This window comes from Mauremys mutica, chromosome 14 (assembly GCF_020497125.1).
Source record: "Mauremys mutica isolate MM-2020 ecotype Southern chromosome 14, ASM2049712v1, whole genome shotgun sequence".
NCBI lineage: Eukaryota > Metazoa > Chordata > Testudines > Geoemydidae > Mauremys > Mauremys mutica.
Genome location: NC_059085.1, coordinates 43,154,192 through 43,168,153, shown reverse-complemented (window position 1 = coordinate 43,168,153; position 13,962 = coordinate 43,154,192). Strand labels below are relative to the sequence as shown.

The window sequence follows — 13,962 nt, the reverse complement described above, 5'->3', positions numbered from 1 at the left end:
TGAAGCAAAGGGAGGCGCTAATACCACGGAGTCTCTGTACAGTGGGCTACTGCATTCATATATTGGGTCTTTGGCTTAGGACACAAGTGGTAAGATGGGCAACACAGGATTGCCGTTCCCACTACTGCCAACCTTGGACTGTGCCAGCACAGATACTGACCAAAAAGTGAAGAATTGTGACACCAGATTCACACACACAGATGGTGCGAGGGGATACATACCTGGAGTGTGGGAAGATCAATAAAAATGTGTCTGTCAAGCCTCCCGGGTCTCATCAGAGCATTATCCAAGATGTCAGCACGGTTGGTGGAAGCCAACACTATGACATGATCTGTGGTTCCCATCCCTGCAGCAGAACAAGAGCAGACATGAAGGTAAAGGGTTTCTGTATCGTAATGTACAGTGCAGGCTTCTTGTTGCTGAGGCGCGATGGGAAGTGGAGAATTCCATCCACAGCTTTACAACATTCAGCCACAGGACATCTGTGGCATCCTTTGGGGAAGGCGAGATTGAAGACATTTGCTTCTTTTTAGTAATGTGTGAAGGGAGGCCTAGAGGGGTGTGTGTGATTAGAAGTGGGTTATGGATTTTGGTCTTTCCTTGCACCCCTTGGTAAACAAAGGCATCCCAGGTGCGCTATACACAGGAATAAAGAGTCCAAGCCCGAGGAGCTTACAACCTGAACAAACAACATACAGACGAGGGACAGAATGCAACAAAAAACGTGACTGAGCAGCGATGTTCAGCACACAGCTCCCGGGTGACATGATTTGCACTGGGTTTGCTTTTCATGCTGATAAGGATAAAAGGGAGTTATAGGGCTAATAAACCTGTGGTGCTGGTGTGGGGCTTGTAGGGAGGGAGCCTGGCAGACGAAGTTTCATGTGATGGCCTCATGGAAGGCATGGTGCCAAAGGCAGGAGTAAGGTATGAAGGGGCAGTTGCTCGTGTAGCTTAGGGGAGAGCAGAAGTGCCACATTGAGGCACCAGGCCATGCTGCTTATTATATTCCATCAGGTGCTCAGATGCCTGTGGACATGGGTCACCTTAATACACTTGTCTTACACCAGCAGACATCAAGAGCCCTCAGAGCTGTAAGGCATGCAGCAAGCTTCCAGGGGAAGGGATGAGTGAGCATTCCACAATTCCAACAGCGAAGCTGCCAAATGGGTCAATATCCTATAGCTCAGTGGAGAGTTTAAGGTTACAGGTAAGTCAGACAAATGGCCCTATAGAAAAAAGCAACTTGTTCTACAGTGAACTTCAGTTCTTCCTCCCCAAAGGATGCCTTCTAAATAGGCTCCTGAAAAGGATGAAGCACGATCATTCTTTGGTCATGTTTTACACTGCACTTTAGAGCGTGATAAATAAGCAGAGAGACTGGCAGTCACCTGGGGGCTAACAAGCTTTATTCACAGGGCAGGATTAGAATGTACAGTGCATCATCTGCTCTGCAGCTGGGAAGACACAGTCTTAAAATAGGTCAAACCATTAGAACAAACAAAAACAAAAACCACTGACTGCACCTTCCTTGCATCAGCCTCTGCCACACTCGCTTTCAGTCTGGGTCCCAGTGGGTGGGAAACACACAGCTCCAGGAAATCTAGATCAGCAGACTTAAATCTATACTAATCCTCCCAACTGATGTCACCTGGCTATTAACATGCTTTGGCCTCAGCATGCAAGCATCAGTCACAGTGAACAGTCTATAAAAGTAACACCTAAGAGTCCGTGACAGCGAATTAAAGCTAGTGCTGGGAATCCAGCTTGAAAAACCTTCTTGTCTGCAGCACTTGTGAGACAAACCATTTCAAGGAAATGGTGAAGAGGATTTGGTTGATTTAACAAGTCCCCTGCTTCCTCCACCACTCCTGTAACAGAGTACCTCAGCCGTACACATATAGCTTCACTGAAATACAGCCACTGTGCAGGGGGGGCCAGCAGCTGTCAGGCCAACAACTGGCTCACAACACAAGAGCTGGGAAGAGGGAGATTTTGGCCAAGGACTCAGGGCAAATAATTGCTTCTGAAAAGTGTTATTGGCTCTAACGTTCATGTAATGCAAAAAGGATCTTGGCCTTAAAGGTCTCATCTATTCAGACATTGCAGAAGAGTTGTAGGGATTGTGCTTCCTTGTCTGCTGTTTAGTTGTTTGTGCTCAGAAAATTCACTATTCAAACTGCTTATCTGTTCTGAGAAAAAGAGTTAAATTTACTAATATTGTCAGGCAATTTGAACAACTTGTAAATACAACACCAGGCATCTTTGATCAGTGGCCTATTCTTCCCTTGCTGCATAACCAGAACTTGCAGAATACTGTCACTGATCTGATGGAGAGCAAGGTCGCCTGTATGCATGAGGAACATCACAATCATACTCTGAATTGCACAGTGAAATTAACAAGATGCAAATTTACATTCACCCAGTTTAGCTGGGCTTAATTGCTCCTTCAAAGGATCTGCCTCACCCCCCTCCAGCTTTTGGGGGGATTCCCTGGGGCTCTGTCTTTGGTCCCCTTCTCTTTTTTCCTCTATACCTTATCTCTGGGTAATCTCAGGCACAACACAAATATAAGCTATTCTATGACTCACAGATTTACCTCTACTCCAAACTATCTCTTCTGTCTAAACTAATCTTGGCCTGTCTCTGACACCTACTCATCAATGTCTAGTGTCAGCTCAAGATCAACATAGCTAAAACAGAGCTCCTAATCCACCTTGCCCCCACCCTTCTCTATCACTATGGACAATACCACCATCCTGCCGGTCACTCGGGAGCATAACCTGCACATCCAGCTCAGATCCCTTAGGTCCTCACATCCAAACTATGTGTAAATCTTGCAGATTCTCTCTGCATATGATCTCTGAGATACAGCCTGTCCTATAGAAACACATCATCAGAAATGTAGCGCCCAAAGGGACCTTAAGAGGTCATCTAATCCAGCTTTCTGTGCCGAGGAAAGACCAAGTAAACCCAGATCATCCCTGACTGGTGTTTGTGCTCTTTAAAACTTCCAACGGGGATTCCACAACCTCCCTTGGAAGCCTATTCCAGAGCTTAACTACTCTAAGAGCTAGAAAGTTTTTCCTAATATCTAACCTAAATCTCCTTTGCTGCAGATTAAACCCATTACTTCTTGTCCTATCTTCACTAGAGAACAACTGATCATTGTCCTAACATATTTGAAGACTTATTTAGGTCCCTTCTTCATCTTCTTTTCTCAAAATTAAACACCCCCAGGTGTTTTTGTTTTTTTTTTTTAATTATTCGCTTTTCCTCCTAGGTCAGGTTTTCTAAAACTTTGTATAATTTTTGTTGCTCTCTTTTAGACTCTCTCCATTTTAACCACATCTTTCCTAAAGTGTGACGTCCAGAATTGGACACAGGCCTCACCAGTGCCAAGTAGGGCAGGACAATTACTTCCTGTGTCTTACATATGACACTTCCTTCAATACACCCCAGAATTATATTAGTTTTTTTTAGAACTGCATTGCACTGTTGACTAATATTCAATTTGTGAACCACTAAAATCCTGATTCTTTTCAGCGGTACTAACACCTAGCTAGTTATTCCCCTTTTTGTAGTTATGCTTTTGATTATTAACAAGCCATATTATTTATAGCCATACAGGTAAAACTCTCATCCAGGTTCACATCTCCGTTACTGCAACATCCTTCTCTCTGGCCTTTACAAATGCAATCTTACCCCACTTGTATCCATTCATAACGCTGCCGCCAAATTCAGTCTCCTAGCCCGTCACTTTGACTATGTCACTCCCCCCCCGCACTTTTCATCCCTCCACTGGCTCCCGCTTCTCTTTCCATTAAACATAAGCTGCCGGTCTTCACTTTCTACACTCTTCATGGCCCACCCCACCTGACCAGTCATCTCTCATTCACTATTAAGATGTCGACTCAAGCAACCAATTGGTCCATATCATTCTCCATCCCCCACTTGACACATTTTCAAACAAACACCTTTGTGCTTTCTCTGATGCTGTCCCTCATACTTGGGAGACGCTCCCCGTAAACATCTGCAAAACTAATTCATCCTCTTTCAAACTCTCCTTTTCCATGATGCCTCCAAACAATGTGACACTGGTTAGAATGCTGGTGTGCTGAGACCATGGCATATCATGCTGACCTAGTGTCTCACTATTTCCTTGTACTCCCCCATCACTCTGTCTCCATCCGCTGTTTCTTGTCTTATACTCAGATTGTAAACTCGTTAGGAGCCAGGGACCCTTTTTGTTCTTGGTCTGCACAGTGCCTAGTATACTGAGGTCCTGGCCCATGACTAGGACTCCTGGGCACTACAGTAATACAAATAAATAAATATTTCTTTTCAGAAGGCAGCCTGTGGCAACAGAGTGAAGAGAATCCATCAGTGCGTTGTGGGATTAGAATGTGAGATACTGAGCTGATTATGTTGGGAGTTGTGTGTGAAGGACTGGCCTTGGGGTTGTTCTCATTGGCCAGATAATTGTAAATAGGATACAGGTGTGTAGGATAATTACCCTATGGGTTACAGCTGCAGCTGTGTTGATTTGATTAATCAATTAGCCACCATCTTGTATATAAGAGCATGCTGGGAAATGAATAAAGAAGCATATGCATATACACACACGCTGTTTCTCTCTCTCTCTGCTTGGGCTCTGTTCCTGCTCGAGTGTGATGCAACAAATGGTGACCCCGATGTGATGCAACAAATGGCGGAGAAGCTGCGGGCATTGATGCCGATGGCCTGAGAAAAAAGAGACGTGCCTGAGCTCAGTGTTGCGTGGCTAGGAGCCGCAAGAAAGCCCAATAAGAAAGGAGGCGCACCTGAGCTCAGAGTCGAAGCAGCGGCAAGCTGCAGGGCGTCTGAAAAGGGAGCCCAGGGAAGAGCGGCTATAAGTCGCAGGGAAGAAGGGCGGCTATAAGTCGCAGAGATAAGCGGCGGCTATAAGTCGCGGAGAAGAAGGGCGGCTATAAGTCGCGAAAGAAGGGCAGAGCAGTTAAAAGGGAGGCTAAGCCCAGGGAAGAGCGGCTATAAGTCGCAGAGAAGAAGGGCGGCTATAAGTCGCAGAGATAAGCGGCGGCTATAAGTCGCGAAGAAGAAGGGCGGCTATAAGTCGCGAAAGAAGGGCAGAGTAGTTGCTATGGAAACCGCTGTGGAAGCGGAAGATATGCATCGCGGAGCGGGGCAGGCTGCAGGAGGGAGACCAGGTCTTACCAGTTAATGATGTTGATTTCCAGGACATTGAGTACAGCAAGTGTTGAGATCCTTAAGACTGCCCAGGAGATCATCATGTGGGATTGTTACTTCCCCTACAATTACCAGAGTCCTCTAGACTCCATGCTGTGAAACAAGGAGGAGCTTGGAACTTTGAAATCAAGCTGGAGGCGGGGGTGGAGAAGATCAAGGTCTCTCAGGCAGCTGCAGAACTTTAGTAGGAGTTCTCTTCAAGCATGAACAGCTGCCTTTCCTTCTAAAGAAAACACTATCTCTGTGCCATTGAGTGCATGTTAAAATATATAAGAACTCAGTTTTAATAAGAGAACAGTGTTGCTAAATGGAAAGGTTTTTTGTTTTGTTTTTAAATTTTTAAGACTTGGGAGTTAACTCAGACTGCTTTGCAGCTGCCTTTAAATCAGTATGTGATGTTTTTTATAGAAATTGCCTCACAGATTTTATTCTTACGACACATTCACTACAGAATGTCCAACTTGTTTACTGTATTTATTTGTGCTTCTCAAGATGCTGTTTTGAAAATTGTGTTAGAGAAGCTATATTGGAGAGTTAAAGTTATAACTGCTTTTTAGTTTTTACAATTCTATCACTTGCTCAAGAAATTTTGTGTTTAGTGTACCATGCAATTATTATTATTAAGAGTTATGTTTTGTGTTTTTTGTTTTGTCTTGTGATGTCTTCTGGCCAGAATTGTTGTTGTTAAGTGATGTGTTTTTAACAGAGAAGGGGGAATACCCCCCCCATCCTCAGTGTCAGTTTGATCGCCTGACATCTGAGGAATGCTTTGGTAAAACAGAGAGGGGGGAATCCTGTAAAATTCACATCACTTGTTTGTTGTATTTTGTCTTTGTTTGTTTGGTGTTTTTGCGGTTATATGTTAATGATTGCATGGTTATATAGGTTTTAATTTTTGGCTTGTGAACAGATTATTTAGTGGTCGTGTATTGTGATTTTATTTGAACGCTCTGAGGCAGATCCTCAGCTGGTGTTATTTTACACCAGCTGAGGACCTGCACCTATCTGTTTTGAACATTATTGTTCTTTAGTTTTTCACTATAATATTTATTATGATAATTTAAACTTCTTGGACAAGACTAAGATAGATTGTGGTGTTATGTTGTTATAAGTTGGAAATGTTTTGTGAATGTTTTTTATCCTCTTTTCCTTTCCCTCTTCTTTATTTTGAATAGAGGGGGGAGATGTGGGATTAGAATGTGAGATACTGAGCTGATTATGTTGGGAGTTGTGTGTGAAGGACTGGCCTTGGGGTTGTTCTCATTGGCCAGCTAATTGTAAATAGGATACAGGTGTGTAGGATAATTACCCTATGGGTTACAGCTGCAGCTGTGTTGATTTGATTAATCAATTAGCCACCATCTTGTATATAAGAGCATGCTGGGAAATGAATAAAGAAGCATATGCATATACACACACGCTGTTTCTCTCTCTCTCTGCTTGGGCTCTGTTCCTGCTCGAGTGTGATGCAACAGTGCGTTAGTAAAGACTTCCTGTAAAGCATGTATTTAATAAGGAGACATTTTCATCTTTAGAAGGGGGGGTGAGGGGGACTACACGTCCCAGAATGTGGAACTTCATTTTGGTCCAATGGCCCTCTACTTGAATCATGATGCAGCAGCTCATGCTGGGATGTAGTGTCCTTCCAGGTCACCCTGCTGCATTAAAATGAGGATGGCCATGGACAGTAGCTGGGCTGGGGCCCACCAAGAAACCTATTGTGCATTATACAGCTGAGGTGGTAATGCCAAGCCCAAGTAAGGTTACATCTTTGGTCAAGTTTTCCAAAGCATCGGGGACAGTGAGCATGGATTCGGAGTGCCTTTGGAACCCTGGCCCATGGAGCCTCCAGCGCACTGTGCACCAGCTTCAAGGACGTTCCTGTGCACAAGGCACTCAGCTGTCTGACTACTCAAGGCAAACTCACAGCTCACTCCCCCCTCCTGCAGGGCGGTCACAGAACCCATGCTGAAACAGTGGCACCCTGTGGCCCGCTGCACTGTAGGACAGTCCATGTCCCTCCTCACCCCATACTGCACTCTAGCTTCAATTCCTCTCTCCTCAGGAGAGAGGGTACAAATCCATAACACTGACAATCTTGTGTGAGACGCAGGGGATCACAGGTACATTCTGGTGAGCAGGCAGCTAGTGCAACTTCTCTCGCCAAGAAGCTAAGGCTTACATCAAAGCATCCTCCTATGGGGCAGCCTCACTAAGGAACAGGAACTTTGTGGGGCACAAATTGCAGAAGCTGCTCTGGTCTCAGCTCAGCAGAGAGTCAAATTCCAATCTCCTTCCTTCCTGACTGCACCCCAGGAAGTAGCCTGGAGTTCAGATCCCAGAAAGGCCTGCAGGAGAAGTGTTCCTCACACCTCACTGCTGCACTGAATTTCTTGCATGGAGACAATTTGGGGAGGCAGCAAATTTCATGACTAAACAGGGGAAAAGAGGGATCTCTCCCACCAAATGTATCCTAGAATCTGAACCATTCCCTGCTGGGCAGAGCCATGACACATCTATTCTTTGTTCTGCTCTACAGTAATAAGACAGCTACAGAAGTAATGCAAGTTGGGTTAGTGCGGTAGGGGCTGACAGACCTCAGTTACAAAGAGCAGTCAAATGTGCATTTTCCTTCATCCCATCAAGTGTCTTTGTAAATGCCCAAAATAAGCAGGGCTGACACCAGGTGGGGTCTAGGCAGAAAGACATTCAGAGGCTGGGCAGGGCTTGCTTGCAAACTACAAGGCCGTCTCCCCTGATTCGGAAGTGGATTTCCTAGCAAAGCCGGGAAGGTGGAGATTAAGTTAGAGGACAGCAGAGGAAATTTACTACGTTGCTTATGCCCCTCCGGGACAACTAAATTTTAAATCCCATCAGGCTTTAAAATTACCTGTCTTGGACAGGTTGTAACAAGTATTAAACAATATTTAATGGCTGGCAAACCCCAAATGTTACCCTCGAAACATAGTTCTGCCCTTGATGCAGACTAGCTTTACTTTACTTCTTCAGGGCTGTAAATTATCTCCATCCTGTCACCAGTGGGAAGACATATTTCTGAGCTGAAACAATTACATTGTGCATTAAGAGCGTCTCTGGGCTTCCCGGCCTCCTCCAGCCCCATCTTTGATGCACATGTTGCCTTGGTTTTATTAGCAGGCTGCAAGATGATGTCAAAGTTATCTCCAGTGCACATACTGCCTCAGGACACCACAGCAAGCTCCCATCTGCCTCATAGCCTTTAAAGTTACCACTAAACCTGAGGATTTTAATTTTAGTCCTACTGCTGTTAGTAGCCCGAGATTATATCCTCTTTCCAATTCTATATTAAACTCTCATGAGGGCTGACCCAATGATCCAGTGACCGTGCAGAAATCAAGTCCGAAGTCTGTCTCCTAGAAGTCTCCAATTACTCTCTAGCAACTACAGGCTCTGAAGAGAGTCATGTCCAGTCTTCCAAAGACAAAGGAATGGTTGCTACGACGTGGGGCCTTTCAGCATACTGAGGAAAAATGGAGTGTGGTGAGGGGGCGTGAGGTGAAAACTGAAGTCCCAGAGGACTCTTCACAGAGTTTCTTGTGGGCATGGCTGGGCAGGCTTGGGGGAGAAAGAGGGAAAACAGGAACAAAGTGTAAAGCACTTAGCTTTGAGAAGCTCTGCTGAAGAGATGCAGCTGCTTCTGCTCGCCCTACGACACACGCTCAATATAGCGACTGATGGAGGGGGAGCAAGTAGAACATAACAGAAAAATAAAATAACTCTTCTGGATACATCTACACGGCAATTAAACTCACCCCCCCCCAACCCTCGGCTGGCCTGTGCCAACTGGGGCTCGGGCTAAGGCATAGGCAGCGACTCCATGGGTGCTCCGGGGCACGGGGAAAAATTAGCGGGTGCTCTGCACCCACCAGCAGCCAAGCTCCTCATACCCCCTGCCCCATCTCCTCCTCCTCCTCTCCTGAGCACGCTGTGTCTCTGCTCCTCCACCTACCTTCCAGTGCTTCCCACCCAGCCACCGCCAAACAGCTGTTTGAGGAAGGGGTGGGGCGAGGGCAGTGCGGGGCAGGAGGTCGAGCATCCACCGGGAACAGGGGAAGTTGGTGCCTATGAGCTAAGGGGCTTTTTAAATTGCAGTGTAGGAGTTTGGACTCTGGCTGCACTCTGGGACTGCTGAGCTTGCAGGGTGTTAGAGCCCAGGCTCCAGCCTGAGTGTCTACACCACAATTAAACCACCTGCAGCCCGAGTTAGCTGGCATGGGCTAGCCATGGGTTTTTACTTGCCGTGTAGACGTTCCCTCTGAGTGATATACCTGCTATTTCAGAACAAGGCCAAGTGAGGCCACATGGACTCTTTTTCACGGTTCTCAGGTGTCAAACTTTCAATGCCAGGGTCCCGCTCCCTACAGGTGTTCGAGAGCCATAGATTTCACCTGTCATCTGGAGTGGGACCTATAGGCGACACAATCTGAGTTGGAGGCTTTGAGGGTGGCCGCCTTGGACAGGGAGCATTGTGTGAGCTGCAGCCTGACGCAGTAGGAGACACTGGCATGGGGAGGGGGAAAATGGAGTTCAAGTCAATGGGCAAAACGAGAAAATACTTAAACATGAGGAGAACGGTAAAGCAACATGATCGGTAGGGGTGGAAATGCATGTTTAAGAAGCTGAATCCTTATGGAGGCAGAAAAGGCCTCATCCCTGGCTGGGTGAGAGGAATACTAACCATCCATTTCTACCAGCAGCTGGTTTAAGGTCTGCTCCTCCTCAGTATTGGAAAAGCCGGACATGTTGGTCGAGCGTTTCTTACCCACAGCATCTATTTCATCAATATACACAATACACGGGGCACGAGCCCTGGCTTCTTTGAAAAGGCTCCGTACACGAGCAGCTCCAAGACCTAGAGAAGGGCAAAGAGTAAGATGAAGAGAGACTTGCAGGAATCAATCCTTACTTGCTATGTATTTTAATTATCTCTAGTACAGCAGTACCCAAAGGCCCCAACCGAGATAGTGCCCAGGCCCTGTACACACACAGGAAGCAACAGTCCCTGCCCCGAGGAGCTTACAATCTAAACAGGCAAGATAGACAAAGGCTGGGGGGAAAGAGAGACAGAGAAACACTTGGCCTAGGTCCCCTCGTGGGTTAGGGACTAGAACCCAGGTATCCCGAGTCCCTATCCACTAGATCACATGGCCTCTCCAGCTGAACTCAATATGTCAGTCTGTCTGCACAGCTGCTCTAGGAAAAGCTCCGCACCCAACTGCAAACAGGCACACCTGCTGCTTTCACAGGGTTAGGCGTTTAAATGCTTAGCTATGTTAGCTGTGCTGTGCTTTAAGGACTGGGGGCAGCTATATGCCGTTCCAGCGTTCCCCGTTGGCAAGAGCATTATACTCATGCACTGGAAATCCACTGATACGTACAAAGAGGGCAGCCTCAACGGGGGCGATTTAGATTTTTGAAAGACAAGACAAGACATGAGAGCATATGTAAGGGCAGGGAAGCCACTGAACTTTACTTTAGAGTAAAGGCTCTACCGCAAAGAGCAAGTGGCATGTGTGGGTGTTACCAGAAAGAAAGATGCATAGGAGTTCCCACACCATATCCTAGGTAGTAAGGAATGTTCCAGAAGAGTCTGAGGAAACCAGACTCTCTCTGATGAAGGTTTTGTGTAGACAACAGGACAAAGAACTCTCTTCTAAACAGATGAGCAGGTGAGAGGGAAGGATTTGACGTTCCCATAGCTGCACTAATGGCACTGTCTACTGATGACAAAGTGTTTTATACCCTCTACAGAAACACTCAGTCCTGCTCAAACACTCCCCATGCAAAGACAACTATGAGTTCAGTTCCTTGTCACAGACATGGATAACACTTACTCTAGATGGCAGCAACCTTGTGTGCTCCCACCACAGATTGATTTACATCTTCTTTTTTTTTCCTAGCAGAAGGTCAGAGGACTTACCTCCTATTACCTCCACAAACTCAGAGCCAGCCATCGCCAGGAACGGCACTTGTGCTTCTGTAGCCACTGCCTTTGCCAGCAAGGTCTTTCCACAGCCTGGTGGTCCAAGTAACAAGGCACCTTTGGGCACTTTGGCCCCAAGCTGGAGGTAGCGCTCTGGGCTCTAGAATTACAACACAATTCCATCAGGTATCTGGGCTCACGAGCAGTGTTTCTGGAAGAAAAGACTTGTGCAGAGGTTCACTGGATGCTTTTCCCAACATATGTCACAGCAGCAACAGCTGCTGGCTCGGGACTCATGTGAACAGCAGTCTGTCCTTTCTCCCTCAGGAACCAGACAATACAGAGTCTGGCTTTTGCCATCACTGACCAAAGCCTTGGAAGACAATCAGCTCGTTAAAACGGAGGCTGCTCAATGTCCCCACAGGACAAAGAAGAAGAAGGAGCCCAGGCTGCCAGACTATTCCAGGGCACCACTGGCAAACACACCAAAACTTGTATTTTATTTCTCTCTTTTGGGGTGGAGGAAAGGCAGAGGAGGGGATTACAGGATACTTGAAGCACTGCCGGCACCGGGCATCTTATTCACAAAGGACAGGCGCCACAAGCTAATCAGCTCTTGAGTCAAACACTCTCTTTCAGCAGAGAGAATCTCTACCACCTCCTCTTGTCCTGCTTTATGCAGATAAGAAACTCAGTAACTGCTGGAATCACACTGAATTCACATGGGCTGTCCGGCAGATTTGCTCCCTCCACTTCCACCTCTTTACCAAGCATATTTGAGGTTCTTACCTTCAGATAATCCACAAATTCCTTGACCTCCATTTTGGCCTCATGCATTCCTGCTACATCCTTGAAGCTGATCCCTTTCCCAGACTTCCCATTCACAATGGTAAAGCGAGCCATTTTCAGCTGGTTCTGTGGAGGACAGCACACTCTGAATTCTGAGGGCACAGTCCTGACGAGGGAGATGGGGGGCACACTGGAGAGGCTGTGCAAGATCAGGCAGTGGAATACACTTTTTTCTTTTTTTTTTTAATGGGAGGAGGCATAATATATGAGTGAGTTATGCGTGATCTTCCCATATGAAGTGCATTACAATGGCCACACTCTCTCTCTTGTTGTAGCAGAGCAGAATGATTCTAGGCCCCAAGTTCAGTAATGTACTTTCATGAAAAGGTTCCCCCTGTGGATGTTGGAGTTTGGTACTGTGACTCAACCATTTAATTAACCAAGGTTTTATTAGCACGAGGCATAGAGGAAACCTGCAGCAATTCCCCTCATACATCAACTGAGGGCATTTAATTCAAAAACGTGTGCAGATTGCCCAAGTCTGTAGGGTTTGTCAAGAACCCCTGCTCTCTAATTCTTATTGACCCTAGTCCTTAGCATACTCGGGCTGGTTACTACTGGTACAGTTTGAAGAAATAATGTGACTTAATGGGTATTTATCATCAACACTGTTCTAAATACACAAACACACACAGCCAATCATCGCCGGGAGCTGCTGCCACAGTTGTTGTTCCAAGACAGTCCAGGAATGGAACTATAGGCTCTCAAGTAGAACAGGCCCCACATTTGAGCCTCCTGGTGCGTGTTAAGCCACAGTGACAGTCAAAACAACAATTTAGTTAAACACGCTCCTTGTAACTGCTTATTATGCGCTGCTGAAAACAGCCACTAAGACTTTCTTTATTTATTTTTAAGAGGAAAAAAAGGTTTAAAGCAGTTCAGGCCCTCAGAGCTGCCAGCTTCTTCAGAGAGTTAAACATGGAGGGGCTAATTGTGCTCACTCCACAAAGACAGGAATCTAGCCCTTACAGCCCCCCTACACTCAAAGCTTTCTAAAGCACTTCTTTCCATCCAAGCAGTTACATGTCACTCCATAAAAAAAGTCACTCCTAGAAAGATGAAGAGAGCACAGGAAGGGGCTGCTGGGCACCACCTTAATGGGGGATTTAGGTATCTACTCCTTTCATCCAGAAGCCCCCTCAGTTACTGCTCCTGCACCCAGAGCAGACTTATGCAAGTTGTATCAGCTGATTGAGAGGGAGGGATTTGATTGATGTTGCAAGTGGGATATGGGCGGGGAGACGCCAGCCCATAATGAAATCCAGAATTTGAGCATATTTTAAAAAAATCAAGAAGTTATTTTGCAAAACCCAGAGATTCCTACTCCCGGCTGTATGGGAGGCTTGTTGGCAGGACAAAACGAAATACGCTATTCGCAGCTGCAACTTATTAGTGAGTTTTGAAAATAGCATAGCAAACTGCACTGGAAATTCACTGAGCTCAGCCCTTCTTGCAGTCAGGGAAAGAGGGCCTCAAGTGAAACCAGTTACTGTACAATCTAGTCAGCTGATCAGGAAAAGATACAAGATATGACAGGACCGCACAGTCTCTGGCATCAGCTAATTCTCGTCCTCTGTTGACTTTATCAGGGAAAGAGCAGGAAATCGCGCCAGCACAAAGTGAGACTAACCAAGAGCTTTAGAACAACTATTATACAGGACCTAAACTACTTACAAAGGCGCTGAATCCTCCTTCCCTTCCTGCCATCCCAGCAAGGCGGAAGATGTACCACAATATGGCTACACCAACAGCTGCCATTCCAAGGGCATAAAGGGCACTGAAAAGAAAACAGCTAGTTAAGTACAAATTTAAGCATCTAGCCATGAGACAGTTATTAAGTTAGTAAACATTTCCCAACTTATCTGTTTTCAGGATTTTAAAGGTCCTGGCAGTTAGGCCAGAAG

General features: G+C 46.1%; 1 protein-coding gene across 1 annotated transcript in view; it reads right to left on the bottom strand.

Annotated features, from left to right (window-relative positions):
* The window catches only part of SPG7 (SPG7 matrix AAA peptidase subunit, paraplegin), a gene marked incomplete at its 5' end in the record, with an annotated part of 51,094 nt that overhangs the window by 18,987 nt on the left and 18,145 nt on the right, over positions 1 to 13,962 (bottom strand). The window contains 5 exons of the mRNA XM_044987272.1: positions 222 to 346; positions 9,965 to 10,138; positions 11,207 to 11,369; positions 11,999 to 12,124; positions 13,733 to 13,835. Coding sequence (XP_044843207.1) covers positions 222 to 346; positions 9,965 to 10,138; positions 11,207 to 11,369; positions 11,999 to 12,124; positions 13,733 to 13,835 — 691 coding nt within the window. The remainder of the gene's footprint in view (positions 1 to 221; positions 347 to 9,964; positions 10,139 to 11,206; positions 11,370 to 11,998; positions 12,125 to 13,732; positions 13,836 to 13,962) is intronic.